Here is a 24,832-nt window from a genome sequence, read left to right on the forward strand (position 1 = left end):
GATCAGGCAGTGAGGAGTCTAGTCTCAATTCCTTCCCTAATTGTACTGGAGGCAAGTCACCTAACTTCTGTTTTCCATCTGTAAAACAGAGGGCAAGCACTTGATCAATGTTTCTCTACTAGGGGTATTCCCCCAGGGGACAATTGGCAATGTCTCGCAACATTTTTGGTTGTCACAACTGGGGAGAGAGGGTATCAATCATGTTTTTTACTTTCTGTATTTTCTGATGCTTTGGCATCTTGGGGGCCTTGCTAATCCCGGAAAGACTCCCCTCCCAGGACTAGCTAATTCCTAGGGATAGGAAACAACACTGCCTCCCCCACCCCCGCCACGCCCCCACCACTGGTGTGCCTTTCCTATGAAAACCAACCAGTCCAGAACCCGTACCTCCTTTCTCCTTCACAGACCAAGCCAGTATTTGCCCTGCCCTAAATCACCCAGGGCCAGATACTGGACATCTAGACATTCCTCCTGTAGCCCAGAGCCCACCGAAATTATTCAAACTATCCAATCCTAAATTTGCTCACACTTGCCTATCCTGCCTTGCCCATTCCTTCCCTCAGAAACCACAATAAAGGTTCTGGGCGACACTTGCTCCTCACCCCTTCTGCTTCCAGACCAACTTGGGTGCTTCCCCTTGTGGGCCTACACGGCATGGTGTACTTCCTGCTCTTGGGAACCATAAGCAATAAACTCTTCTTTCAAGGCAGTTGTCTCCATGTCTGTAATCTTACCACACCTGATTAAAACAAAATCCATGGTACACTTTAAAACAGGTGGGAGGCCGGCCCGGTGGCACAGCGGTTAAGTTCGCACGTTCCACTTCTTGGTGGCCCGGGGTTCACTGGTTCGGATCCTGGGTGCGGACATGGCACCGCTTGGCAAAGCCATGCTGTGGTGGGTGTCCCACATATAAAGTAGAGGAAGATGGGCACGGATGTCAGCTCAGGGCCAGTCTTTGTGAGCAAAAAGAGGAGGATTGGCAGTAGTTAGCTCAGGGCTAATCTTCCTCAAAATAAATAAGTAAATAAATAAATAAAATAAATAAATAAAACAGGTGGGTGTGCTATTGGCATGTAGTGAGTACAGGTCAGGGATGCCGCTAAACAACGCACAATGCACAGGACAACCCCCACAACAAAAACCAATTCAGCCCCAGATGTCAATAGCACCAAGGTTAAGAAACTCTGGACTAGATGAGTTCTTATGCTCCTCGCAGTTCTACAATCACTTTTTTTTTAAACCTATCTTTTTTTTCTTTAAGATTGGCCTTGAATCCCAATGACATTCTTCACAGAAATAGAAAAAAGAATCCTAAAATTCATAGGGGGCAACAAAAGACCCTGAATAGCCAAAGCAATCCTGAGAAACAAGAACAAAGCTGGTGGCATCACAATCCCTGACTTCAAAATATATTACAAAGCTATAGTAATCAAAACAGCATGGTACTGGTACAAGTACAGACACACGGATCAATGGAACAGGACTGAAAGCCCAGAAACAAAACCATACATCAATGGACAGCCAATCTTCAACAAAGGAGCCAAGAGCATACAACGGAGAAAGGAAAGCCTCTTCAATAAATGGTGCTGGGAAAACTGGACAGCCATATGCAGAAGAATGAAAGTAGACCATTATCTTTCTTCATACACAAAAATAGACTCAAAACGGACCAAAGACTTGCAGGTAAGACCTGAAACCATAAAACTTCTGGAAGAAAATACAGGCAGTACACTCTTTGACATCAGACTTAAAAGGATCTCTTCGAATACCATGTCTACTCAGACAAGGGAAAAAAAAGAAAACATAAACAAGTGGAGCTTCATTAGACTAAAGAGCTTCTGGAAGGCAAAAGAAACCAAGGTCAAAATGAAAAAACATGGGGGCCGGCCCTGTGGCCGAGTGGTTAAGTTTGCGCGCTCTGCTTCAGTGGCCCAGGGTTTTGCCAGTTCGGATCCTGGGTGCGGACATGGCACCGCTCATCAGGCCATGCTGAGGCAGCATCCCACCTGCCACAACTCGAAGGATCCACAACTAAAAATACACAACTATGTACCAGGTGGCTTTGGGAGAAAAAGGAAAAATAAAATCTTTAAAAATGAGAAAACAACCCACCAAATGGGAGAAAATATTTGCAAATCATATATCTGGTAAGTGGTTAATCTTCATAATATACAAAGAACTCACACAAATGAACTACAAAAAACCAAACAAACCAATCAAAAAGTGGGCAGAGGATATGACCAGACATTTTTCCAAAGATATACAGATGGCCAATAGGCAGATGAAAAGACGCTCAACATGGCTAATCATCAGGGAAAAGCAAATCAAAACTATACTTAGATATTACCTTACACCCATTAGAATGGCTATAATCACCAAGACAAAAAACAACAAATGTTGGAGAGGTTGTGGTGAAAAGGGAACCCTCATCCACTGCTGGTGGGAAGGCAAACTGGTGCAGCCACTGTAGAAAACAGTATGGAGATTTCTCAAAAAATTAAAAATAGAAATACCATATGACCCAGCCATTCCACTACTGGGTATTTATCCAAAGAACTTGAAATCAACAATTCAAAGAAACTTATGCACCCCTATGTCCATTGCAGCATTATTCACAATAGCCAAGATGTGAAAGCAACCCAAGTGCCTACTGACTGATGATTGGATAAAGATGATGTGGTGTATATATAGACACAGACACAGACACACACACACACACACACACACACACACACACACACACACACAGAGTGGAATACTACTCAGCCATAAAAAAGACAAAATTGTCCCATCTGCAATCACATAGATAGACCTTGAGGGCATTATGTTAAGTGAAATAAGCCAGACAGAGAAAGACAAACACATATGATTTCACTCATATGTGGAATATAAACAAACTTATGGACAAAGAGAACAACTTAGTGGTTATGAAGGAGAAGGCGGATGGAGGGTAGGCTACAAGGGGTGAAGGGGCACACTTACATGGTGTCTGACAAATATTAATTTCACAATGTTATAAACTATTATACCACAATGTTATAAACTGAAATTTCACAATGTTATAAACTATTATGACCATGATAAAAAAAAAAAAGATTTATTGTCTCAAAAAAAAAAGGATTGGCCCTGAGCTAACATCTGTTGCCAATCTTTTTTTTTTTTCTTCTTCTCCCCATAGTTCCCCAGTACATAGTTGTAGGTCCTTCCGGTTGTGCTGTGTGGGACGCTGCTCAGCATGGCTTGGTGAACAGTGCTAGGTCTGCGCCCAGGATCCGAACCAGTGAAACCCTGGGCTGCTGAAGTGGAGCATGTGAACTTAACCACTTGGCCATGGGGCCGGCCCCCTCTACATCACTTGATTCACATAGGTCTAATAGGTTGAATAGCCGGTAGAAGATATTGCTGTAACATGATCAAAATAGCACTGTTAAAAAAACAAACAAACAAACAAAAAACAGCACTGTTACTCTGAGTTATCCCCCAGACTTAGGTGTACTGAAAACTTTTCCTTATAATAACAATTACAGTTAAGGGTTTTGATCTTAGTACAGACATTATTCAAGTGCTGAAGTAATGCTGAGAATTCGAATATAATTCTCAATAAAAATTCAAAAAACATTCCAGCGGGAAATAAATGTGTGGTAATAACAAAAACAATTTTATTGAAAAAACTCTACTTCAATCCTTAAAAGCCACTAAAAATCAATGTCTCGGCATAAAGAAACGTGGTAAAGAAAAGAAGTCTAGCAAACCACCATTGCCTTCAGGTTAAGTAGCCATAACCTTAGGGTTCTCCCCTTACTGCCTCCCCTCCCCGTATACATACCAGAGAATAACAATTCAAGGGTCAAGGGTCTCTACCTCAGCCTTGTGTAATTTATAAGACAAATAACATCCACTTTGAAAATTAAAACATATATACCTATATTCAGGTCTGCTCCACATGGATTGCAGTATTGCAGAGAGTTTACTTAGATCTATTCTACCAATGACTAGAAAGTTATTCAGTTTGGTGAGCATCTTTCAGAAAGGTAATAATTAGATTTAAGGTCACAAAGAACCTTTTAGAGACACTCTACACTGCAGCCATCATGGTACAGAAGCTCTGAAGAGTCCAGAGGTTGACATCCAAGAGCTGATCATCTGCATTTTACTAAGAATGCTCCTCCCTTCCCAGACAGAAAAGATTTCTTATAGGACAGAAAATTTCAGGAGATGTTTGAAAATAAGGATGCTGGAGAAAATAGCTTAGAACAGGCATGCCAGTAGAGATAGGGAGGCAGAAGTGGGGGAATCAGGGAGGGAGACAAAGTTCATTTGGATAAAGAGGAGGAGGGGATGGGCATGCCAGGGAAAAGTCATGAAAAAGCTAACTGCTCAAAGGCAGCGACTTAGTTTCAAAGGGTTTGAAAAGTTATTTCATTTCTCTTCATTAGCTAGCACCTACCTCAGGGTCAAGATCATCCAGAACAGTCTCCAGTTGTTTCAGTTCCATTTCTGAGAGATTCCCAAGGAGCTCATCTTCATCCAGGTCCTTGTACTTTTCTAAGTCTTTCCGGAATGGTAGCGCCATGATTTGCAGTGTAGGAAGTCACTTAACTTTCACTATTCAGTGCAGTGAGAAGTGATTTCTATTTCTTAAAGCTATGGAGGAAAGAAACAAACATATTTAAATATTAAGTCATCTCCCTCTACTTAGATCTATTATTAGGTTAAATGAAATGTAATTTCCATGTGTCGTATATTCTTTGACCATATATCCACACTACCCTTGTCTATGGAGCATTCAACGCCTTTACCTTTTGTCTTTCGTTGACAGAAACAACAAAAAAAGTCAATTGGGAAAAAATAGGGGAGGAAAGACTAAAATTCAAATCCATTAAAACACCTACTTGGTAGAATTGAGAATTTCTGGTAACAGTGTTAGGGAGAGTGAACCTGTAACATGTGTTTTTAAAGGAAAAAATACAGCATTCTGAAAATGTTTCAGTGAAATACTCAAAGCCAGGCTGGGAGATGTCACCCACGCTGACTGGCAAGGTGGGTCAGGAGGGTCTGACTACAGGAGAGGACCTTTCCCATTTCTTCACCACGTGGGTCTCTCCCAGACAGCCATGAGGTGAATCGACCAGCAGCATCTTTGCAGATACAGTAGGACTATTCTATAGGAAAGGAGACTTAACTCAAGCCCCACCAAGAGTGTGAAGTAAAAATAAAGTATCTCTATAAATTCTAGCCATATACGTGGATCATCTGTTCCATAAAATGTTCCTATGTGAACGAGAAATAATCCTTAGACCCAGAGATTTGGCTCAATTTTTCTTGGCTGCAAAACACCCAGTTCTTCAAAGTTCGGATATATTTTCTTTACTACCCCCTTCTCCCGAGTTTTCCCAACTTAATATTTTAACTCATATATTTTCCTCCTCAAACCAGTAACATTTTATGGATCCCTTTATGTGTTTTCATCTTCTTAGAAGAAAGGAAGGTTCACCATAGGGGTCCGACAGCTAGTGATTTGGCTAGCAACCACCTAGGTCCAATAACAAGCAAATTAACAGAATTGTGCTTCTGCAGACGTTAATTGCAGGCATTCTGTGTAACTGCCCAAGACAGGTCTGGCTTACACCTGTTCTACTTGGCATCTCATCTGGTTTAGCAATTATCCCGGATTTTGGGGGTTTTTTATTTTTGACAAATTATCATTGTCATTATTTAGTCTGGTAAATCCCCACTTTTTACTTCCAACTTTAGGATAGTAAGCTTGCCAAGTATCCTGAGAGTGTATTTTTTCAATTAAAAATAATAGAGTCTGCAGAGAAGATTCAATAGAAGGTATCAGCATTTTCAAATATATTAACCATAAAATGCAATTTTAGAGAAGGTGGCAGACATTTTTAGGGGAAAAAAATTAAAAATAAGACCATTTTGAGAAAATAATCCCTTCATAAAAATACCAATGACATGGTATTTGAGACAGATAAGGGTAAGAAGTTGATAAAAGTATATGGATATGTACCAAGAGTAATTATTTAGCTTATGCTATTTTTTAATGATTGGACAATCGATATAAAAAGTTTTTAATGTGGTTTAATATTTAGTTTTGAGGTTTACAGGATATAACAAAGCTAATTTCTTAGTTAATAAATACTGCAAAAAATATGTATGATTTTAATTATTTTGAGCATCCCCTTCCTTTACTCTCAAAAGTGTTCCAGTAGAGGCCATAATTTCATTGGTCATCCTACTAATAAGGTAGTATAATGGATAAGATGATAGGAATGAGATCTTGAAAGCAAAGGCAATGTGACATGTCATCCAGGTTCTATAGGTTTGGAGCATGAATTCCTTGGAGTGACTAAATAGCTTACTCCAACAGAGTGCTCTTTATCCCAAAGTAAAATCTGTCACACAAAGTGTGTTTATAGTATTGCCATGAACACGCTGCCCAGCTACAGAAAGTTCATGTTCCCCTTTCCAGCTGCATCTCCCTCCCCAAAAGAAGTAGCCATTGTACTTAACTTTGAATTAATCATTCTCTCACTTTCCTATACAATTTTACCTTAAATGTACATATCCTTAACAGTTTTAGTTTTGCCCTTTTTTTTTGCCCTTTATGTAAATGGACTCATACAGTATGTATGACTTGCTTCTTGTCACTCAACATTGCTTTGTGTTTTTTTCCTTCCCAAAGCCCCCCGGTACATGGTTGTGTATTTTTTTTAGTTGTGGCATGTAGGATGCCACCTCAACATGGCCTGATGAGTAGTGCCATGTCCGCACCCAGGATCCGAACCGGCGAAACCCTGGGTTGCCGAAGCAGAGTGCATGAACTTAACCACTCGGCCACAGGGCCAGCCCCATAACATTGTTTTGAGTTGATGCTTAGAGCTATACTTCTCTCATTTTCATTTCTATATAGTCTTCCATTGTATAAATGAATATTTGAGTTACTTGTAGTCATTCCCTCTCTGTTTTTCTGCTACAAAAACAGAGTTACCTATTTTTCTTGTCACCTATTTCCTGGTATACATGTGCAAGAGTTTCTCCAAGTTGTTCAAACCTAGGAAGGGAATTGCTGTGAAAAGGGTACACTACTACCCAACTTTACTAGGTAATAAACTATTTTCAAAGTGGTTGTATCAATTTACATTCCTAGAAGATTCAGTACATGACAATTCTTGTTGCTCATCCTTGCTAATTGTTGGTATTATCAGAGTTTTTTATTTTTGGCCATTCTGGTGGATGTAAAATGTTATTTCACTGTGGTTTTAATTTGCATTTTGCTGAATGATGATGAGGTTGAGCATCTTTTCATATGTTCATTGGCCGATGGTGTTCCTTATTCTGTGAAGAATCTGTTGCCCATTTTACTATCGTGTTATTTATCTTTTTTTTTAATAGATGCTCTTACTATACTCTGGATACTAATCTTTGTCAGTTATATGTAAAAAATCTCTTCTTCCACTTTCTCCGAACTCCTACTAGTTTATTATGGTATTTTTCTAAGGGGAAATATTTCTAAGTGTTTTTCATTTAATTTTTTAAGGAATTTACTTCTTTGGCTTATTTTTTCCTTTTCAAAGCAACAGAAAGGCATTTCCTTTAGATTCAGATTAGGAAATTTTGCCAAGAGGCAAGAACTTCCAGGCAATATACCAAAGTTTCCCCAAAGCTTCAATTCTGATGCGACAGAAAGCAAACACCTGGTGTTCACTCCACCTAATGTTGCTCAAAACTTACCAAGAGCATCATTATCATCATTCATCAACTTCATCAGGTGTCCACATCCTCTGAGTCTCTAACTTGAGTATACCTTCCCTCTCAACGCCCACCCTTTACTGAGGAATATCTGTATACTGACAATGTTCCAAGGGTCAGCAAGAGAAGCTCAGAAGCGCCAGAGGGAAGCTCTGGGAGCAGTGTTTTACTTTGCCTTCTGTCCTAGAGATAACAGGTCCTCTCCTGCTTGTCCTTTGACATCTGTGTACTGCAAGTGGAACAAATTCTGAACGGTGAAGAGGTGAAAACAGTGTGCTAGAAAAGTATTTTAAATCTATACTGTGTCTACAGGAATTTTTCTTAACCCCTAAGCTAATGTAAAATACATCTCAGAAAAAAGGGTAATTTACACAGCACAGGAATAGACTTTTTAAGCATGATGTTCTCATAGTCATAAAAAAAAAGTTTGCATATAAGCAAAAGTTAGTTTGGCCAGATAAGTCAGGCAAACCTTAAGGAAGAAGTAGAAAAAATTTTAATTTGAAATTTTGGTATGATCAGACTGTTTACTTCTTCATCCTTAATTCACTTCTTAGAGCAGTGGTTTTCAAGTTTTGGAGAGAATCAAAATCCCCTGGAGAGCCTGTTAGCATACTGACCCCAGGGCCCCACCCCCAGTTTCCGTATTGAATAGCTCTGGGGTAGAGCTGAAAATTTGCATTTTTAACACGCTCCGGGGTGGTGCTGATGCAGCTGGCCAGGAAGCAGGCGTTGAGTGTCCCTGCTCTCATCTGCAGTCTATCTTGTCCTACTCACAGGCTGAAGAACTTTGTTAAGATAGTCCCCAAAGTCTACGGGGGCTGTTGCCATGATATGCTTTCCTTTTCACTCTGCCACTGCTTCACTGGACTTCAGTTAGCGGAGGCTATACTCAGGGAATCGGGAAACTCTTGGAATATTCTGGGGCAAAAGATTTCATTCCATTAACCAACCTCCTTTTCATTTATTGCTTATCTCTAGAATCCTCCTTAGATTTCACACTGGACTCCCAGGACCCTGCTAACTTTCAGATGGATTCTCAGCCATCTCATTTCATGAGATGCTTTATATTTCAGCTTTCTATTTCAGCTTTCTATTTGGATAATTTAAAAAAATTAATAGCCATATTCTAGAACTTTTGGATCACTTCAAACAAAGCACTGTCGTGAGATTTCAGATGCCATGTGTACATTTCTATTTGTTATTGCACCAGCACCAGGCAGAACTGCTTTAATTGTTCTAAACTAACACAGAGGCAGACTTAATACCTAAGTGATGCATTTGCACAAAATGGAGACAAGTCACTATGGAACCAAAAGTTTCCCCGAGATTCAAACAGAGGTAAGTGGTGGGAGAGTTAAGTTCGCAAATGGCAGATGGTAGGACAGGCGCATTGAATTCAAAGAGAGCTCGCACGGAAGCAGTCAGTCCCATCTTCTCATCCAAGAGCAAGTTAGATTTTGTGAAATCATCAGTTAACACTACGATCCACAATAACTTTTTTCCGTTAAAAGGGTTCTATAAACTACATAAGGCTGAGAAACACTGCTCTACTCTATTTAACCAGTCTCCACTTGTTTTCTTCCAGTTTCACATTTTTTATAGAGAGAAAGGTCTCGACATTGACTATATTTTAAAAAACCAAATAAACCAACTGGAATTACATGATTCAGAGATATATTCTCTCAGTATATATATGAGGTGTTAACCCCCATTTCATCACTCTCTCAACAGGGTAGGCTCAGAGTCTTCAGACTTATCTGTTGTCTAATGCACACGTGGTCATGTTGTTCTCTGGCTCAAAAACCTTACACAGACTCATATTACCTACAGCAGGGCTAGGCAAAGTACAGTGTCAGCAGACCAAATTCAGCCTACTGCCTGCTTTTGTAAATAACGTGTTATTGGAACATAGTCATATTCATTCATTTATGTATTATTGTCCATGGTTGCTCTTGTGCTAAAACGGCAATGCTGAATAAGTGCAAGAGACCGGATGGTCTGTAAAACATAAAATATTTACTATCTGACTCTTCACAGGAAAAGTTTACCAACCTCTGACCTACAAGATAAAGTCTAAATTCCGCAGCATGAGATACACAGTTCACAACCTCATCCTAGCTAGCCTTTCAATATTATCTCCAGCTGTTCCCCATCACAGCCTAGACTCCAGAGAGGCCCCAAACGTTTAGGTCTCTATGCCTTTGCTTATTTTATTTCCTCTTTCTACAATGAAGGCATCCTTTCTCATCTACCTCTGTCCTCCACCAAGCCTCTATACATTCTTCAAGGCCGAGCTGAAATGTCACACATATCTTCCCTGAAAAATTCCCTCCCCATTCCCACTCCAGGCAAGATTAATGGTCTCCTTATATATGCTGCCATAATCCTTGTACGTGCCTCCCTTACAACCACAGGTTGTACATTAGTATCTTCAAAACTTAAGGGTGTAACTGGTAATATCAACACACAAAATGGTAAGAGAATGTTTCCCAAAGAAGCAGATAGAACAAATTAGTATGATGGGGACATAAGTAAAGAAAGAAGGCAGTAAGCATGCAGGTGTAAGAAAATGGGGTTCATCAAAAAAGATTTGGCTGTGTTCATTAAGCACAAGGGAGGCCTGGTGTCCTGACCAGCAGACGTGACTGGCTGGTTCCCACTGCAGGTGCACTCCTGGTATGAAGAAGCATCAGGTGACCAAAGTCTGATGTCACTCAACATTTACATCATCCAATTACTTCCTCTTATTCTTCTCCATGCTCACCAAGTAACCTTCTAATTAAAACTTGGCAAGCCACATAGCTTTGCTCACTGTAAATTAATAAATCGACATTCTGGCTTATGTACTAGTCTTTTATGAATGTGGTTAGTATGGGCCACTTTTTAAGAGATTAGGCACCTGCTGGTGGATTGAAATCAGGTCTCTGCCCAGGCAAAGCTGAGGATGTGAAATTCCATATCAGGGGTGGCCAGCCAGCTACTCCTAAAGAAACCTTCTATCTCACGTCAAACCAACAATGACACTGGATTGGAGGTCACTGTTCATCTGTCTCTCTTGCTAGACATTGTAAGCCCCTTGAAGAGCAGAGATTCTCTCCTAGATCTCATTCCTTACTGGGTTGCCATCACCAGGGTCAGTACCTGCTGGCACACAATTAAGCCAAATTTGATTTAATTGGATCATATCTCAGTCTCCCCTTTCCCTTCTTTGGCAGTTCCCTCTTCCTCCTCCCCCAACCCCGCCTCCATATCTAGTGTGCCTCTAGCTCCCTAACTCTATTCGCTTTATTGCAACAAGGCACTGAGAATTAGTCTTTGATACTTCTGCTAATCCTTTGCAGCCTCTGCACTAATTGTCTTTTCTTCTCTCAGTATCAATCCATTTTGGTTCAATATTCAGAGTTCTCTGCTGTCTAATCTTCCCCAGTTAAAACAAAACAAAAGAGGGCCAGCCCAGTGGCCGAGTGGTTAAATTCATGCACTCCACTTTGGCAGCCCAGGGTTTCACTGGTTCGGATCCTGGGTGCGGACATGGCATTGCTCACCAAGCCACGCTGAGGCGGCATCCCACATGCCACAACTAGAAGGACCCACAACTAAAATATACGGACATGTACTGGGGGGATTTGGGGAGAAAAAATAAAATAAAAAACTATAAATTATTTTTTAAAAAAGACTGATTATCAGTCATCAGACCTCTGAAATTAAATACACGCTCCGATGGAAATTGGATTTTCTTTTGGGTAAAGAAATGAATGTCCTCCCCAGGAGACGCCAAGTCTCACTCTTCAGATGTGCTAGGCTCAAGACTGTGCGTCTCCTCACTGGCTTCTCCTAGGACCCCTGGCTATTGAACCAATCTGACCCACCAGATGAGACATTTTTTTTTTCTGTCTCAAGATTCCCAGATGAATATCTGCTTTCCAATATATTTACTGTTCACTCAACAAATATTTTTGAACATCTTGTATACCAGGAATTGACCTGTTCCACACAACAGGCATAAGCAGCATACAAGACAGACCAGTTCCTTGCTCTAATTTATTTTAAAGGTGGCATTCAGACAAAGAACAATGGATAAAGGAACAAGATAAAATCAGATAGCAATAAATACTACAAGAAAAAACCCAGGACAAAGCTATGGGGGAGGTGAGGGTCAGGAAGGCTACTATAAGTGGTTCAAAAAGACTGTTCTGAAAAGGTGACTTTGAGCCAGGACCTAAAGGTCCCTGGCAGCTCTCGGGCTCCGTGCTGAAGGTAGCAATCCAGGTGAGAAACAGTGGGGGCTCTGCCTGCAGCCGTAGCTGTGGAGAAGGAGAGAGTGGATAAACGTGTGATATATTTTGGAAGCAAAGCTAAAAGGGCTGGTTCACAGATTGGTTGTGAGGGGGTAAGGACAAGAGATGCACTAAGGGATGACTGCTACCTTAATTTGTTAGGATGTAATATTTCTTTGTTCCAGACCTATTTTTTCCTGAAGAGCTGAACATGGTCCTATGCCACTTATATTTCTACGTTTGATTTTTTAAAAGTTTCTTAGTGTTTTCATAATGGTTTGTTTTGAGATCTGCAATGTGAAATGTTCTCATATGACAATTCTTGAATAAACCCCTAATGATAATAACCAATTAACTAAACAAATAAATAAACCAGTTAAAAATTACTAAATAAAACAATTGCTGAGTGAGCCCTTTAATGTATTTGTAGGGTAAAGCACATTTCTTTGATAATACCATTTTCTGTATCATCTTTTGCAAAGAGCTGAGTCTAAAAAGTGAAACTAGCAAGTAATTTATCATAATTTTTTAAAACATGACACAATTACTGTTTCTAATTTACTTTCTTTGCAATATTTTCAATGCCTACAGTCAGACTGCTGAAGAAGAGATGGTCATGAATTCGGCACCCAGCAATCGCAGTGATTTCAAGATCCACAGGGCTGTCCTTTCCAACATCCAGTCTCTAGAGTTCCTGACCTTCTCTCTTCTGACAGTGCGGTCCTCAACCTACCTCAGCCCTACATCCCCACGGTTGTAACCTAGTCCTTGTCATCATCAATAATTGTACTCCTCCATAACACTTACCATCTTTGATCCTCTCTCTCTCTGGAAATTCCTCTGGCAAAACCTCAACCCTGGTTAAACCTCCCTTCTTACTCCTCACCTCCACCAGAGTGGCAGATGAAGTGGGAGAAAACCGCCCAAACAGACCGCCATATTTAAATTTACCGCCACTGACATCAGAGAGTGCTGCCTAGTAATCCTACTGCATTTCTCTAGTCCAGTCACTCTCCCCTTCCTTATTTGACTATTTTACCTCTTCTTTTCCCTCAAACCTTTAATATCTCTTACCCTTTACTCTCAGATGAAGACCCTATCTCACTATTTCACTGAGAATACAGAAGCAATCATAAAAGGACATCTAAGCTACATCTACCAACTGAACTGCACCTGTACCCATATACTCTACCTTCCCTCTTGCTTTGATAGATAAACTATCCAGACTCTTATCTGAGGCCAATCCCACCTGTTGTGACCGGATCCCATCCCTGTTCATTTATACAAGATCGTTCCAGTAATTCTGCCTTTTCTCTACCGGATCATGCCCGTCAGCATACAGATTGTAATATAGCTCCCAAATTAAAAGCAAACTTTCCTTTGACTTAATAGTCCCCTCCAGACACTATCCTACTTCTTGGCTCCTCTTTACAGCAAAACTCCTTGAAAGAAAAATTCGGTACCCCAAGTCCTCGCCCTTTTTTTCTCTCAAAACTTCTCCAATGTGGCTTTTGTCTCCAGCATTCACTCCACCCAAAGAGATCTTGTCAGCAGTGACCTACACAGTGCCAAATCCAACTGTCAATTCTTAGCCCTCATCTTATGAGACCTATCAGAAGCAGCATTTGACAATAGATCACTCCTTTCATCTAAAACACTTTCCTCACTTGGCCTTAGGGACACTATTTTCTCTTGGTCCCCCTTATCTCTCTGGCTGCCACATCTCATTCTCCTCTGCTGGTTCCTCCTCATATTCCCTATCTTGAAATGTCAGAGTGCCCCCAGGACTTAGGTCCTTGGACAGCTTCTCTTTCCATACCTCCTACTTGATCTCATACACTGACAACTCTTGGATTTATAACTCTAATCTGGACCTCTTTCCTGCACTCCAGACTTAAAAATAACTACCTATGTAACATCTCTACTTGGAGGGCTAACAGGTATCTCAAATGTAAATGTACAAAACAGACTCCTAATTTTCTCCCCTATACCTGCTCTTGCCTTGTCCTCCCCATTTAATAAATGGCAACTCCATTCTTTTAGTTGCGTGGGTCAAAAATCTTGGAGTTAACTTTGACTTTTCTCATGCTCTACATCTGAACCATCAAGCAAATCCTGTTGGCTCTACCTTTAAAACATCCTGTCTTACCATCCCCACTGCTTCCACACTGGTCCAAGTCATCATCACTTCTTACTTGGGCTATTGCAACAGCCACTTGACTGGGGACCCTCTCCCACTCTAATGCCTGTGGGGTCTCTATTCCACAATATCAGAGCTATCTTACGTTTTCTAATTGAAGTTATTTGTTGTTGTTTTTTTTAAAGATTTTTATTTTTCCTTTTTCTCCCAAAGCCCCCCGGTACATAGTTGTGTATTTTTAGTTGTCAGTCCTTCTAGCTGTGGCATATGGGACACCACCTCAGCATGGCTTGATGAGCAGTGCCATGTCCGCGCCCAGGATTCAAACCAGTGAAATTCTGGGCCCCCGACGCAGAGCACATGAACTTAATCACTCGGCCACAGGGCTGGCCCCCTAATTGAAATTTTTATTGAGATAAGTATAGATTCCTATGCAGTTGTAAGAAATAATACAGAGGGATCCCTTGTATACTCTCCCGTTTTCCCCAATGGTAACATTTAGCGAAACTATTGTGTATCACAGTGAGCATATCGACAGTGATATAGTCCACTGATCTTATTCTGATTTTCCCAGTTTTACTTGTGCTCACATTTGTGTGTGTGTGTGTAGTAGGTTCCATACAATTTTATCACCAGTGTAGGTTTGTGTATCCACTACCACAGTCAAGATACTGATCCCACCACACCACAGGGGGTGTTGCCCTTTTATAACCAAGCCCACTTCCTTCTCTAATCCTGGCAAACAACAGATTTGCCCTCTATTTCTAAAACTTTTCAGAAATGTTATACACATAGATTCATACAATATGTAACCCTTAGGGAATGGCTTTTATTATTAAGCATAAATCCCCAGAGATTCATCCAAGGTGCTGTGTGTATCAATAGTTCATTCCTCTTCATTGTATTCCATGGTATGTATGTACCACAGCTTAACCATTCAGTTGTTGAAAGACATCCAGAATGATTCTAGTTATTGACTATTACAAATGAAGTGTCTATGAACATTTGTGTACAGATTTTTGTGTGAACATAACTAGTCAGATCCTGTTAATTCCACTACTCACAATCTTCTAATGGCATCTCATCTTAATCAGAATAAAAGCCAATGGTCTTATAATGGTCTACAAGGCTCTACGTGATCTCCTTCCAAGCCCCAGTTCATCTCCAACCATGCTCCCCCTGGCTCACAGCACTTCAGCAACACTGATCTTGTTCTTCTTCCAACAAACTAAGTACACTCCTGCCTCAGGGCCTTTGCACTTGATGTTCTTTCTGCCTGGAACACTCTCCCCCGAGACAGCAAAATGATCTGCTCCCTCACTTCCTTAAGGTCTCTATTTAAATGTCAACTGATTAGAGAGGACTTCCCTGTCCACTATATATAAAATATCAACCCCCACAGGGTCCCCCACTGCTGTAGTAGGCAATCTCTATTTTCTTCTATTTCCCTCTATATCATTATCCTACATGTTATATATTTCTTGATTCATTGTATGTTTCCTGTCACTAAAATATAAACTATATTCAAGCAGGGAGTTTTTTTGTTCACTACTGCATCGTCAACAGAGAACAGATTGTGGTACATACTCAGTACTAAAAATAGCAAACACAATCAATTTCAAGGCTAAGCATAAACTTATAAAAGTCACAAGTCAAACTGGAGTCATTCAAGATTATTGAAACACTAACCTCTTAACTTTATATGACAATAACTTTATTTAGGATGTTGCTCCCTAGATCATTCTAAGTTAGGAAGCTGTCTGAGAAATGAAAAATCACTAATATTTATTTCTTTTTTAGGCTAAGAATTAATAGGACAGTTAACACTCAATTAAGCTAACTCCCTATTTTTAAGTTTCTCATGTTAAATTGCTGAAGTAGCCTAGGTTTTTTTTTTCCTTCAAAATTTGCCTTTTTAAAAATAAAGATATATATACCCACCATCATGGCTAAAATGAAAAAGAATGACAATACCAAGTGCTGACAAGGACGTGGAGCAACTGACATTCTCACAAATCACTGATGGAGTGTAAATTGACTCGACCACTTTGGAAAACCAACTGTCAGTATCTATTAAAACTAAACATACTTGTACCACAATGACACAGCAATTTCACTCTTCACTATACACCCGAGAGAAATGAGTGCTTATGTTCATAAAAATAAGGTGTACACAAATGTTCACAGTAGCTTTATTCATAATATCTGCAAACAGGAGATGACCCAAATGTCCATTACCAGGAGAATACACAAATGAATTGTGTTACAGTCATAAAACAGAAAACTAAATAGTAATAAAGAGCAACTACTCATATATATATGTGCAAAAACATGAATGAATCTCATATGCATTCTGTTGAAAGGAATATAAAAAGTTAGACATAAAATAACATATACTATCTGCTTTCATGTATATGAAATTCAAGAAGAGGCAAAACTAATCCATGGAGATGAAAATCAGAATAGCTGTCAACGAGTACTGATTAGGCAGGAACACCAGAGAATATTCTGGGGTGATGAAAATGTGCTATATCTTGAGAACTGGATGGTAGTTACACAGGTATATACATATGGAGAAAATTCATTAAACTGTCCACTTAAGATTTTCTCCCATTACTCTAGATTATATCTCAAAAAGTTTAAAAATATATGCTTGCTTTGTGCAAGTAATTATACGTATTTCATGCTGACAATTAAAGTTTCCACAAACTTAGAAAAGACTGATTGTCCTATAGTCATAATAATTAGTAGTCATCAAAAAATGATCAACAATTTGCCTTTGCCAGCCCATCAATCACTGTCAGTCTCTCACTACTCAGCCAATGAGGAACAGACTCACTCCAGTAACACTCCTCTGAGTGCCAGCCAGTCAATCAACAGACTCACCCAAATATCATGCTTCTACAGATGATGTCACTATGGCCTCAGAAAGTTTGCCAGTCCCCAAATTCCATGCTTCCCAAAGGCCCTATGTAAGAAATGGTCTCCTCTGCTCATAGAGACTGTGCCTTGCCAGCATAGCTCTCCCTTATTAAATTCCGCCCAGTTTTTTGTTTTGTTTTTTTCCTAAGGAAGATTTGCCCTGAGCTAACATCTGTTGCCAATCTTCCTTTTTTTTGTTGTTGTTTTTGCTTGAGGAAGATTAGCCCTGAGCTAACATCTGTGTCAACCTTCCTCTACTTTGTATGTGGGACACTGCCACAGTATGGCTGACAAGTGGTGTAGGTCTGAACCTGGGACCCGAATCTGTGAACCCAGGCTGCTGAAGCGGAGCATCCTGAACTTAACCACTACGCCACAGGGCCTGCCCCTTCAGCCCAGTCTTTTTGCTTCAGATGTTGACTGATAATCTCATCATTCTTCTAAGATGAAGAAAACTTTTAGTGATTACATGCATTTATTTTTAAATAAAAGTATTTCAAAGTTGCTACCTATTAGATAATAGTAGTTAGGATCAAAATATTCCCTCTGGATAAATAACCATGTAATCTTTTGAATTGGATATGGTTCACCATCCAATAACTTCATAAGCATTTGCTTTGGTTAAAAAACTCAAATCAACATTCTTTTTTCTTTTGTGGTTGGACCTGGCTTCTGAATCAAGCTAGAAACAATTTTAAACTAAGTTATCTCCACCGGGAGATTTTAATGTTTAGAGCATCTAAATGCTCTCTTATTTAATGTTAGGTTTGAGTATCATCTCTGCTGGTTTGAGAATCATTCTCTCTGATGGAGAAGGCAGAAATAAAGAAAGTCATCTATTTATTCCTGGTATTGTTAAAGCAGAAGCTGAGTATGAAAATCTGTCTGGGATGGTATGTGGCAGATTCTTCAACTGCAAGGGAGTTTTAGAAGTCTCATAGGGTCATTTCCTTTTTTATGAGCTCACGATTCTAGATAACACTAATTACAACCAAAAAATGTACTTAGTGTCCACCACATCCAAAGCACTATGCACACAGTATTTACCTTCTAAAGAATAAAAACCATGTTATCTTAGCTATATATAATGTACATTATGGTAAATAAGACTTTTTTTAAAAGGAAATAAATTGGATGCGAACTATATCCTTCCGTCCAGTTTACTGCCTCCTCTGTACAATGAGGCCTGAAAGTACCTTAAATAATGATTTTTGTGGAGTTCTTGGGCTGCTGCGGTTGACCCAGATGGGCGCAATCTGAGTGACGTAGCTGCTTTGCATATAGAAGTTTGAGAAAATGGTGGTTGATTATTCTGCGTATAAGTTCCACGGAAACTAACCAACCGGAGTATGAGATTAGATCAGTATCCATGTCTTTCCTGCCATTGCTACAATGCCATATTTAATTTTTAAAACGAGATCTATAGATCTCAAAAGCATAAGGGAAAAAAAGTCTGAAGTCTGAGGGCAGCCCAGAAAAACTTGTTAGGGCCAGAACAAAGAAGAGTCTTAACTGGAAGCAGGTTACTGAGGGCAACCTTTAAGTAGAAAGCAGCCAGATCATTTCTGTGACTATTGCAAGAAAATACTTCATAAGTTACTCATACCCCTTCAAAAACAGTCTTTCAACAAGATTCTACTGAGAGACTTTGTGGCTCCCCTGTGAGGACCCCACTTCCTTTTCCGGCTCGAAGGAGCTAAACCAGCTCCCAGTTCTACCCCAACTCTTCTCTTTTCATTCTTCTTGGTGGAGGTGCAGCATCAGATACCAGGCAAGGGCAGAGCAGAACCCACTCTGTGCATACCAAAGATGAATCCACAACAGCCACGCCCTCAGCATACCCAGTTTCTCAGTACCAAATGTTTTTCAGTCTTCTTTTTGGTTTGTTTGTTTAATAAATTGGGTAGACTAGGAAATGTTGAAGCTTTTCTAAAAGTTCTTGCAAACTCAAAAAGTCTTAAAATGGAAATGACATCATATGAACAAGTCTCTCAGGAGAATAAGGTTACAGAGCTCTTTATCTCTTCTGGTTAACCTAAGAGACCCTTCTACCAGCCGTACTGTGGACACAACCAAATATAATATGAGGTGGCTGCATGGAAAGCTTATCAGTGCTCAGCCATCAATCAAAATGCTGAATCCATCCCAAGTATATAATGGAGAGACCAATCTGAGGGTTTTATTTCTCTTTCTCTCCCATGGGGAAGTATCGCTGTGACTCATTCTTCCTCTTGCAAGAATTTTCTTAATCCACCAAGTTAGTAAGCACTGAACTATATACAAAATCCTAAAATAAACTAGGTTAGGACTAAAAGAAATCATGCTCAGAACAAGTAGAATTTTGTGCAGCGAACAAAAGGTTAACAGTAATATCTTCCCTCAGTTTCATCCCTTCTGAATTTCCTAGGCTTCAGACCAGATTTTTTCCTTCATTCTGAAGAACTCTCCTTTTTCAACCTTACCAACTTCCCCATCTTCAAATCAATATATATTTGTATACATTTATTAAGTGCCTATTGCATTTAATGTAGTGTCCTGGGAGAAGGGGCATTGGACTAGAGGGGTAGGACATGGGGAGAAAAAAGGGACCATGGAAATGAGAGGAAAAGAATTTGAGAAAATTGCATGGAACACATTCTTGTTCTCTCTCCCCACTTCGTAAATGGTTCTCAAACTGGAATTTAAGAGATCACAAGAATCAAAGATACAGCACAAATAGGGCACAGAGACTGTAACACTCAATTGTAGGTTTAATGTTAAATGTAGGTATAAATGAATACTTTTAATTTTCTTTTGATGCGCTGTTGCTCTCTCTCAATTTACAAAAGTGGTGATGAGCAAAGTTAGGCATAGAGCGAAAGTAAATCTTTTGCCACCTTCCATCATAAGAGTACAGCCCAAGCGGTGCACTGGAAGGAATCCATCACTGGGATGGCTCTTCTGTCTTTTTCCACTCCCTTTTTATATCCATGGGTATGCAGAACCCTACCCTCTAGCAATGCTATATATCAACAATTGTGCCACCATAAAGATTAAGAAGTACATCACTGTTCAACTGAAAATTTATATTTTATATTAAAAAAAACCTTCAAATGAGGAGACTATCTTGGGAGAAATCAACTATTCTCAAGAAAATGTCCTAGAAGATGATGTATATGATTGTTCCCAGCAATACCTAAAGACCCACTGATGAACAGTTTAAGGCATCAGAATATTTTGTATGAAAGCTGTCTCAGCATTCTAGAAACTTTAAAAAGGTAAGGTTTTGATAAAACATGGAAAAAATGCTCTAAGGGATTACGAGAACTAATTTAAACCACCAAAATAGGCCCAAAAGATGTGGAAAATGTCAGAGACAATATTTTTTACATGAAGATTTCCCAAATCAATGATCAAAAAATAAATATTAACATACATGCAGTGTATAGGTACTACTGCTATTTGTGTTGTATATAGTGTTACTTGTATTTGTAATTGCAAAATAATGCAAGATCTTGGCCAAAACGTCAAACAGTACAGTAGATAAATGTTTAAAACAAAAAATTCTTGGGGCCGTCCCGTGGCTGAGTGGTTAAGTTGGCATGCTCCACTTTGGTGGCCCAGTGTTTCACTGGTTCGGATCCTGGATATGGACCTAGCGCCACTCATCAGGCCATGCTGAGGTGGCATCCCACATAGGAGAGCCAGAAGGACCTACAACTAGAATATACAACTATGTACTGCGGGGCTTTGGAGAGAAGAAGGAAAAAAAAGAAGATTGGCAACAGATGTTAGCTCGGGTGCCAATCTTTAAAAACAAAAACACAAATAAAATAAAGTTCTTAAAGTGTCTTCCTACTCTGTCTCATTCTACTAGTGTTTAAATCCTTCCCGGCCAGATTTTGTTTCGAATCAACAATCTCTCTTCTAATACAATTCATTCTTTCTAATAAGATTCTACTTTTGCCCCCTTTTTTGGAGGGTAGGTCTGGTTGGATTGTAATGGGGATAAGATAGTAGCAAGTTTTTAAAATTTAATGGAAAAAGCTTCAGTTTAAAAAATGAATGAAAAGAAAGTTCTCAATTTTAGCTGGACTATGTAACTCAAGCCCTTTCCTTTGCTAGAACAAGGAGAATCCTCTATCTTTAGACCGCCTGATGGACACTTCTGAGCCTTTCCCAAAGATACAGCAAACTGTGACGAGTTTAAGCACCTAATAGAATTCAACTATCACTCGAGGAGGAAAAACAAACAAATCCCAGAAAAAACACCAGACTTCTCAGGGAGAAAAAGCCTAGCACTTAGCTGCTAGCACTGAACTGGAGGTCAGGAGATCCATGGACTTAAGGGCTCTGTTATTTTGAGGAAGTCACTTCACTTCTCAATGTCCTGGGCTAGGCAAGGAATAGCCAAAATATGGTGCTGGTTCTGACAGTGGACTCTTCCGTGTCCACGACAGACACTGCAAATCAAACAGCCTTTTCCCCAGTGAGTGAGGATTCCCCCTCAGTGCTTATGCAGCCGCTACCAGCGGATCAGAAGTGAGGGGCAAAAGGGTGAAGCCTGTTCCCGTCATCCCTGGGCTCAGGGCCTCAGGTGCCTTCCAGCTCTATAGTTTATGATCTTAAGGAAATGCTGTTTAACCAGATTAACCCGACCTTGGGAAAAAATAGTAACTTGCCCTCATCACTGCCAAGATGAACAACGTATGAGTAGAAAGGAAAAATATGAAAGCTGAATCATTCTAGATAAGCACAAAAACAATAAAGTAAAATACTTCAGGAAAGTGACTTGAAAAACCAGAACAGATAGATTAAACAACAAAAAAAGTAAATAATGAAGTCAAACATGGGCCAATGTTGTTAAGTACTAGAGAAAAAAAAAGTTAAACTGGAATGACCATATTAATAAATGCTTTCCTGTAAAGTCACGGAAGAAAGCAAATTTCTACAGATCATTTCCTGTTTTCTCATAATAAAATTAGAATATTTCTATGAAGGCATGAATTTCCAATGCATCAGAAATCAGAGGAATAAATGCAAAAAAGTTTCAATCACAAAATTAAATAGAAGTTTTATTAATACAGTAAAAATACTAAAGTAGCACATTCATTTCTGCCTTGTTCTTTATTTCATTTTCTCTTTTTAAAATGAATTTTAAAGTATCTAACTATTGTCTCTTTTAATTAAATTTTAAAACCAAGACACTCAAGAGTAGGACAACACTGCAAGATATCAGCAAAAAGACTTTAGAATAAAGAAAACAGATTTGGAATTTAGTGGGGAGGCCTTTGGGAAACAGCCTTCATAAAGGCTTTCGTTGCAGATGGTGATATTAAGGGTCATCCAACCCCATTCTTCATCCTCATCCATTTCTCCAATCTGGCCCACTTTTCTCTGTTACCACAAGATACTGTAACGGTTAACAAACGACCCCTAAGGTCCTTCTGAATGTAAAAGTCTAAGCTCACTCAACCTTGGGAATAACTCTGGAAGGATCCACAAGAGCCAGAGATAAACTGGAGGGTTGAATTGTTCACTATATATCCAGTGGTCCCTTTTGAGTTTTGTATCATATGCATTTACTTTATTTTTAAAGAACTCAGTCTCTTGTTGCATTTTGATACTGTGTATGAAAAAACAGTAACAAATATTGTCTCTGACTTATGAATTATGCATGGCATACCCAGGTAAAGCAAAAAGTGCTTTGGTGGAAAAGCAAAACAACAAGCATCAGCCATCAAAGAATTCTATTAAAAGAATTTCAGAACATTAATTTTTAAAAAAACTAACAATCTATGAGATCAATAGTGAAAATCATTTAAAGAGATATAATTACATGTTCTCCAAAGTTCCACAGGTTGGGACCAAAGGCCCTATATAATTGAAACTCTAAAACTGGGATTAGAGCCAGTTTTGGGGTGTTTTTTTCCTTTTCCCTAAGGAAACATCAAGAGAAACAACTTTAACTTTTCTGAAGTTCTGTGCAGGACTTCAAAGCCTTGCGTCTCTGGGCCCTGCCCTTTCCCAGGAAAGGTTCCAGTACCTAGAGAAATTTCTGGAGCCTCATAAAGAAAGTAAAAACATTGCTTTGCCAAGCCCTCGCTCCCAGGGTCGAGCAGCCGCCTTGTTTTCTGGCTCTAATGATCTTGCTTATAGTCACCTGACTATGCTTCCTGAAGCAGTGCTTTCAACATTTCATTCCTTTGCTTAGAAGGTTTTATTTGTCAGGTGTTTGTATTTTGACAGTTTCTCAGGTGATTTTGATAAAACTCTCCCTTCCTACTTTCGCTAAGAATTACTAGGAATCCTTCTCTCTAATCAAGCTGGCTTCCTCGGGGTCTCACAAATATCCTAAGTCCGCCTTCGCCTCATTGCCTCATTTGTTTCTCACAGTGGTGTGCACTTCTCTTCAACAATCTCCCTTCCCCGGCCCCAAATTTCACTTCTCCATCCTCTCCAAACTCTGCACCTCCTTCAAAGACTAGCTCAAGGCCATCCTCTCCAAAGCCTTTCCTAGCTGCTCCAGCCCTACTTAGTCCCTTTCTCCTCTGATGCTCAGGGTGCACCACACCATTTAGCCCCAAGACTTGCCATTGATTCAGGCATCTAGTGCCCCGACTGATATGGATGCATGCTCCCCAGTGGGCCATGCAGCATTCCTACGTGGTGAAGGCATTTCATGCAGACCCTCAGAGAAACAGCACACTTGTGACTTGTGACTTGGGATACCACTGCTTTTACTCTCCTCAATTTCAGGGGCCTGGGGACATAGCAAGCTTTGCGATAGCAATTACATTAATTCTCAGACTAACATGAAGAAGGAGTTAAAATGTTCAGAGGCACACGCCTACAATTTGCATAATGTGTCTTGATGTCTTAAGGGGGAGGTAGTGAATGTAGAACCGACCAAAAAGATGTGGTGGGCCCTGAGCCAGGAGCAACATCCACACAACGACCACAAGCGATCTTGGGAACAAAAAGGGAAAAGGGCAAGATGACTATCCTCTTACAGACCAAAGACAGCACTGAAGAGTTGGGGTTTTTTTTCCAGTTATTTTATTGACGTCATATTTGTTTATAACATTGTGTAATTTCAGACGTATAAGAGTTTTTGATAGAAAAACATTTGGTATTATTGAATTGTACACTTAAAATGGATGAATTTTATGGTACGTAATTTATGCCTCGATAAAATTGTTACTTTTTTTTTAAAAAAAGGTAATTTGGTGACTTGAGCTGGAGTATTTGCATGTGGCAAAGCATCTGACAGTCCAATAAGGAAAGAGTATTCACAGGTTTTTACTGGAGTTTCAAGACAAAAGGCATAAAACTTCTAGTACAAAAACTAACATTTTTTACGACATTAAGATAGGAGAGTTCCCTATAAATGATAATGAAAACTACCAAAATATAGCCTTTGAAAAATACATATACACATACAGCAAACCATATAAATCTACTGAAATAATGAGAACCATACGGTTAGTGGGGATAGCTTCTAGGAAAGGAGAAATGGAAGGGGGTGGGGATGGAAAGAAAAACAAAATATTTAAGACTGGTGATAGTTGAAAAAAGCAGAACTGATGAAAGAAAGGAAGTCTTAGAAATCATTGCTATTGGTCAAGAAGCTTGGTTTACTGCCCAGGGTCATAAGGTCTGCCTTGGCATAGGTTCTTTAAAAAGGGCTGAAGGACATTTTTCCTTTAATAGCAAACAAGGGATATCGAGAGAGCCACAGAGAAGT

The 24,832-nt window shown here is 39.6% G+C and overlaps 1 protein-coding gene across 1 annotated transcript in view; it reads right to left on the reverse strand.

Moving 5' to 3' along the window:
• TMOD3 (tropomodulin 3) overlaps window positions 1–24,832 on the reverse strand; it is an 81,092-nt gene that overhangs the window by 44,877 nt on the left and 11,383 nt on the right. Inside the window, exon 2 of the mRNA XM_070580062.1 lies at window positions 4,451–4,647. Within this exon, the coding sequence (XP_070436163.1) occupies window positions 4,451–4,576 (126 nt within the window). The 5' untranslated portion in view covers window positions 4,577–4,647. The remainder of the gene's footprint in view (window positions 1–4,450; window positions 4,648–24,832) is intronic.

This window comes from Equus przewalskii, chromosome 1, assembly GCF_037783145.1.
Source record: "Equus przewalskii isolate Varuska chromosome 1, EquPr2, whole genome shotgun sequence".
In the NCBI taxonomy this organism is placed as follows: domain Eukaryota; kingdom Metazoa; phylum Chordata; class Mammalia; order Perissodactyla; family Equidae; genus Equus; species Equus przewalskii.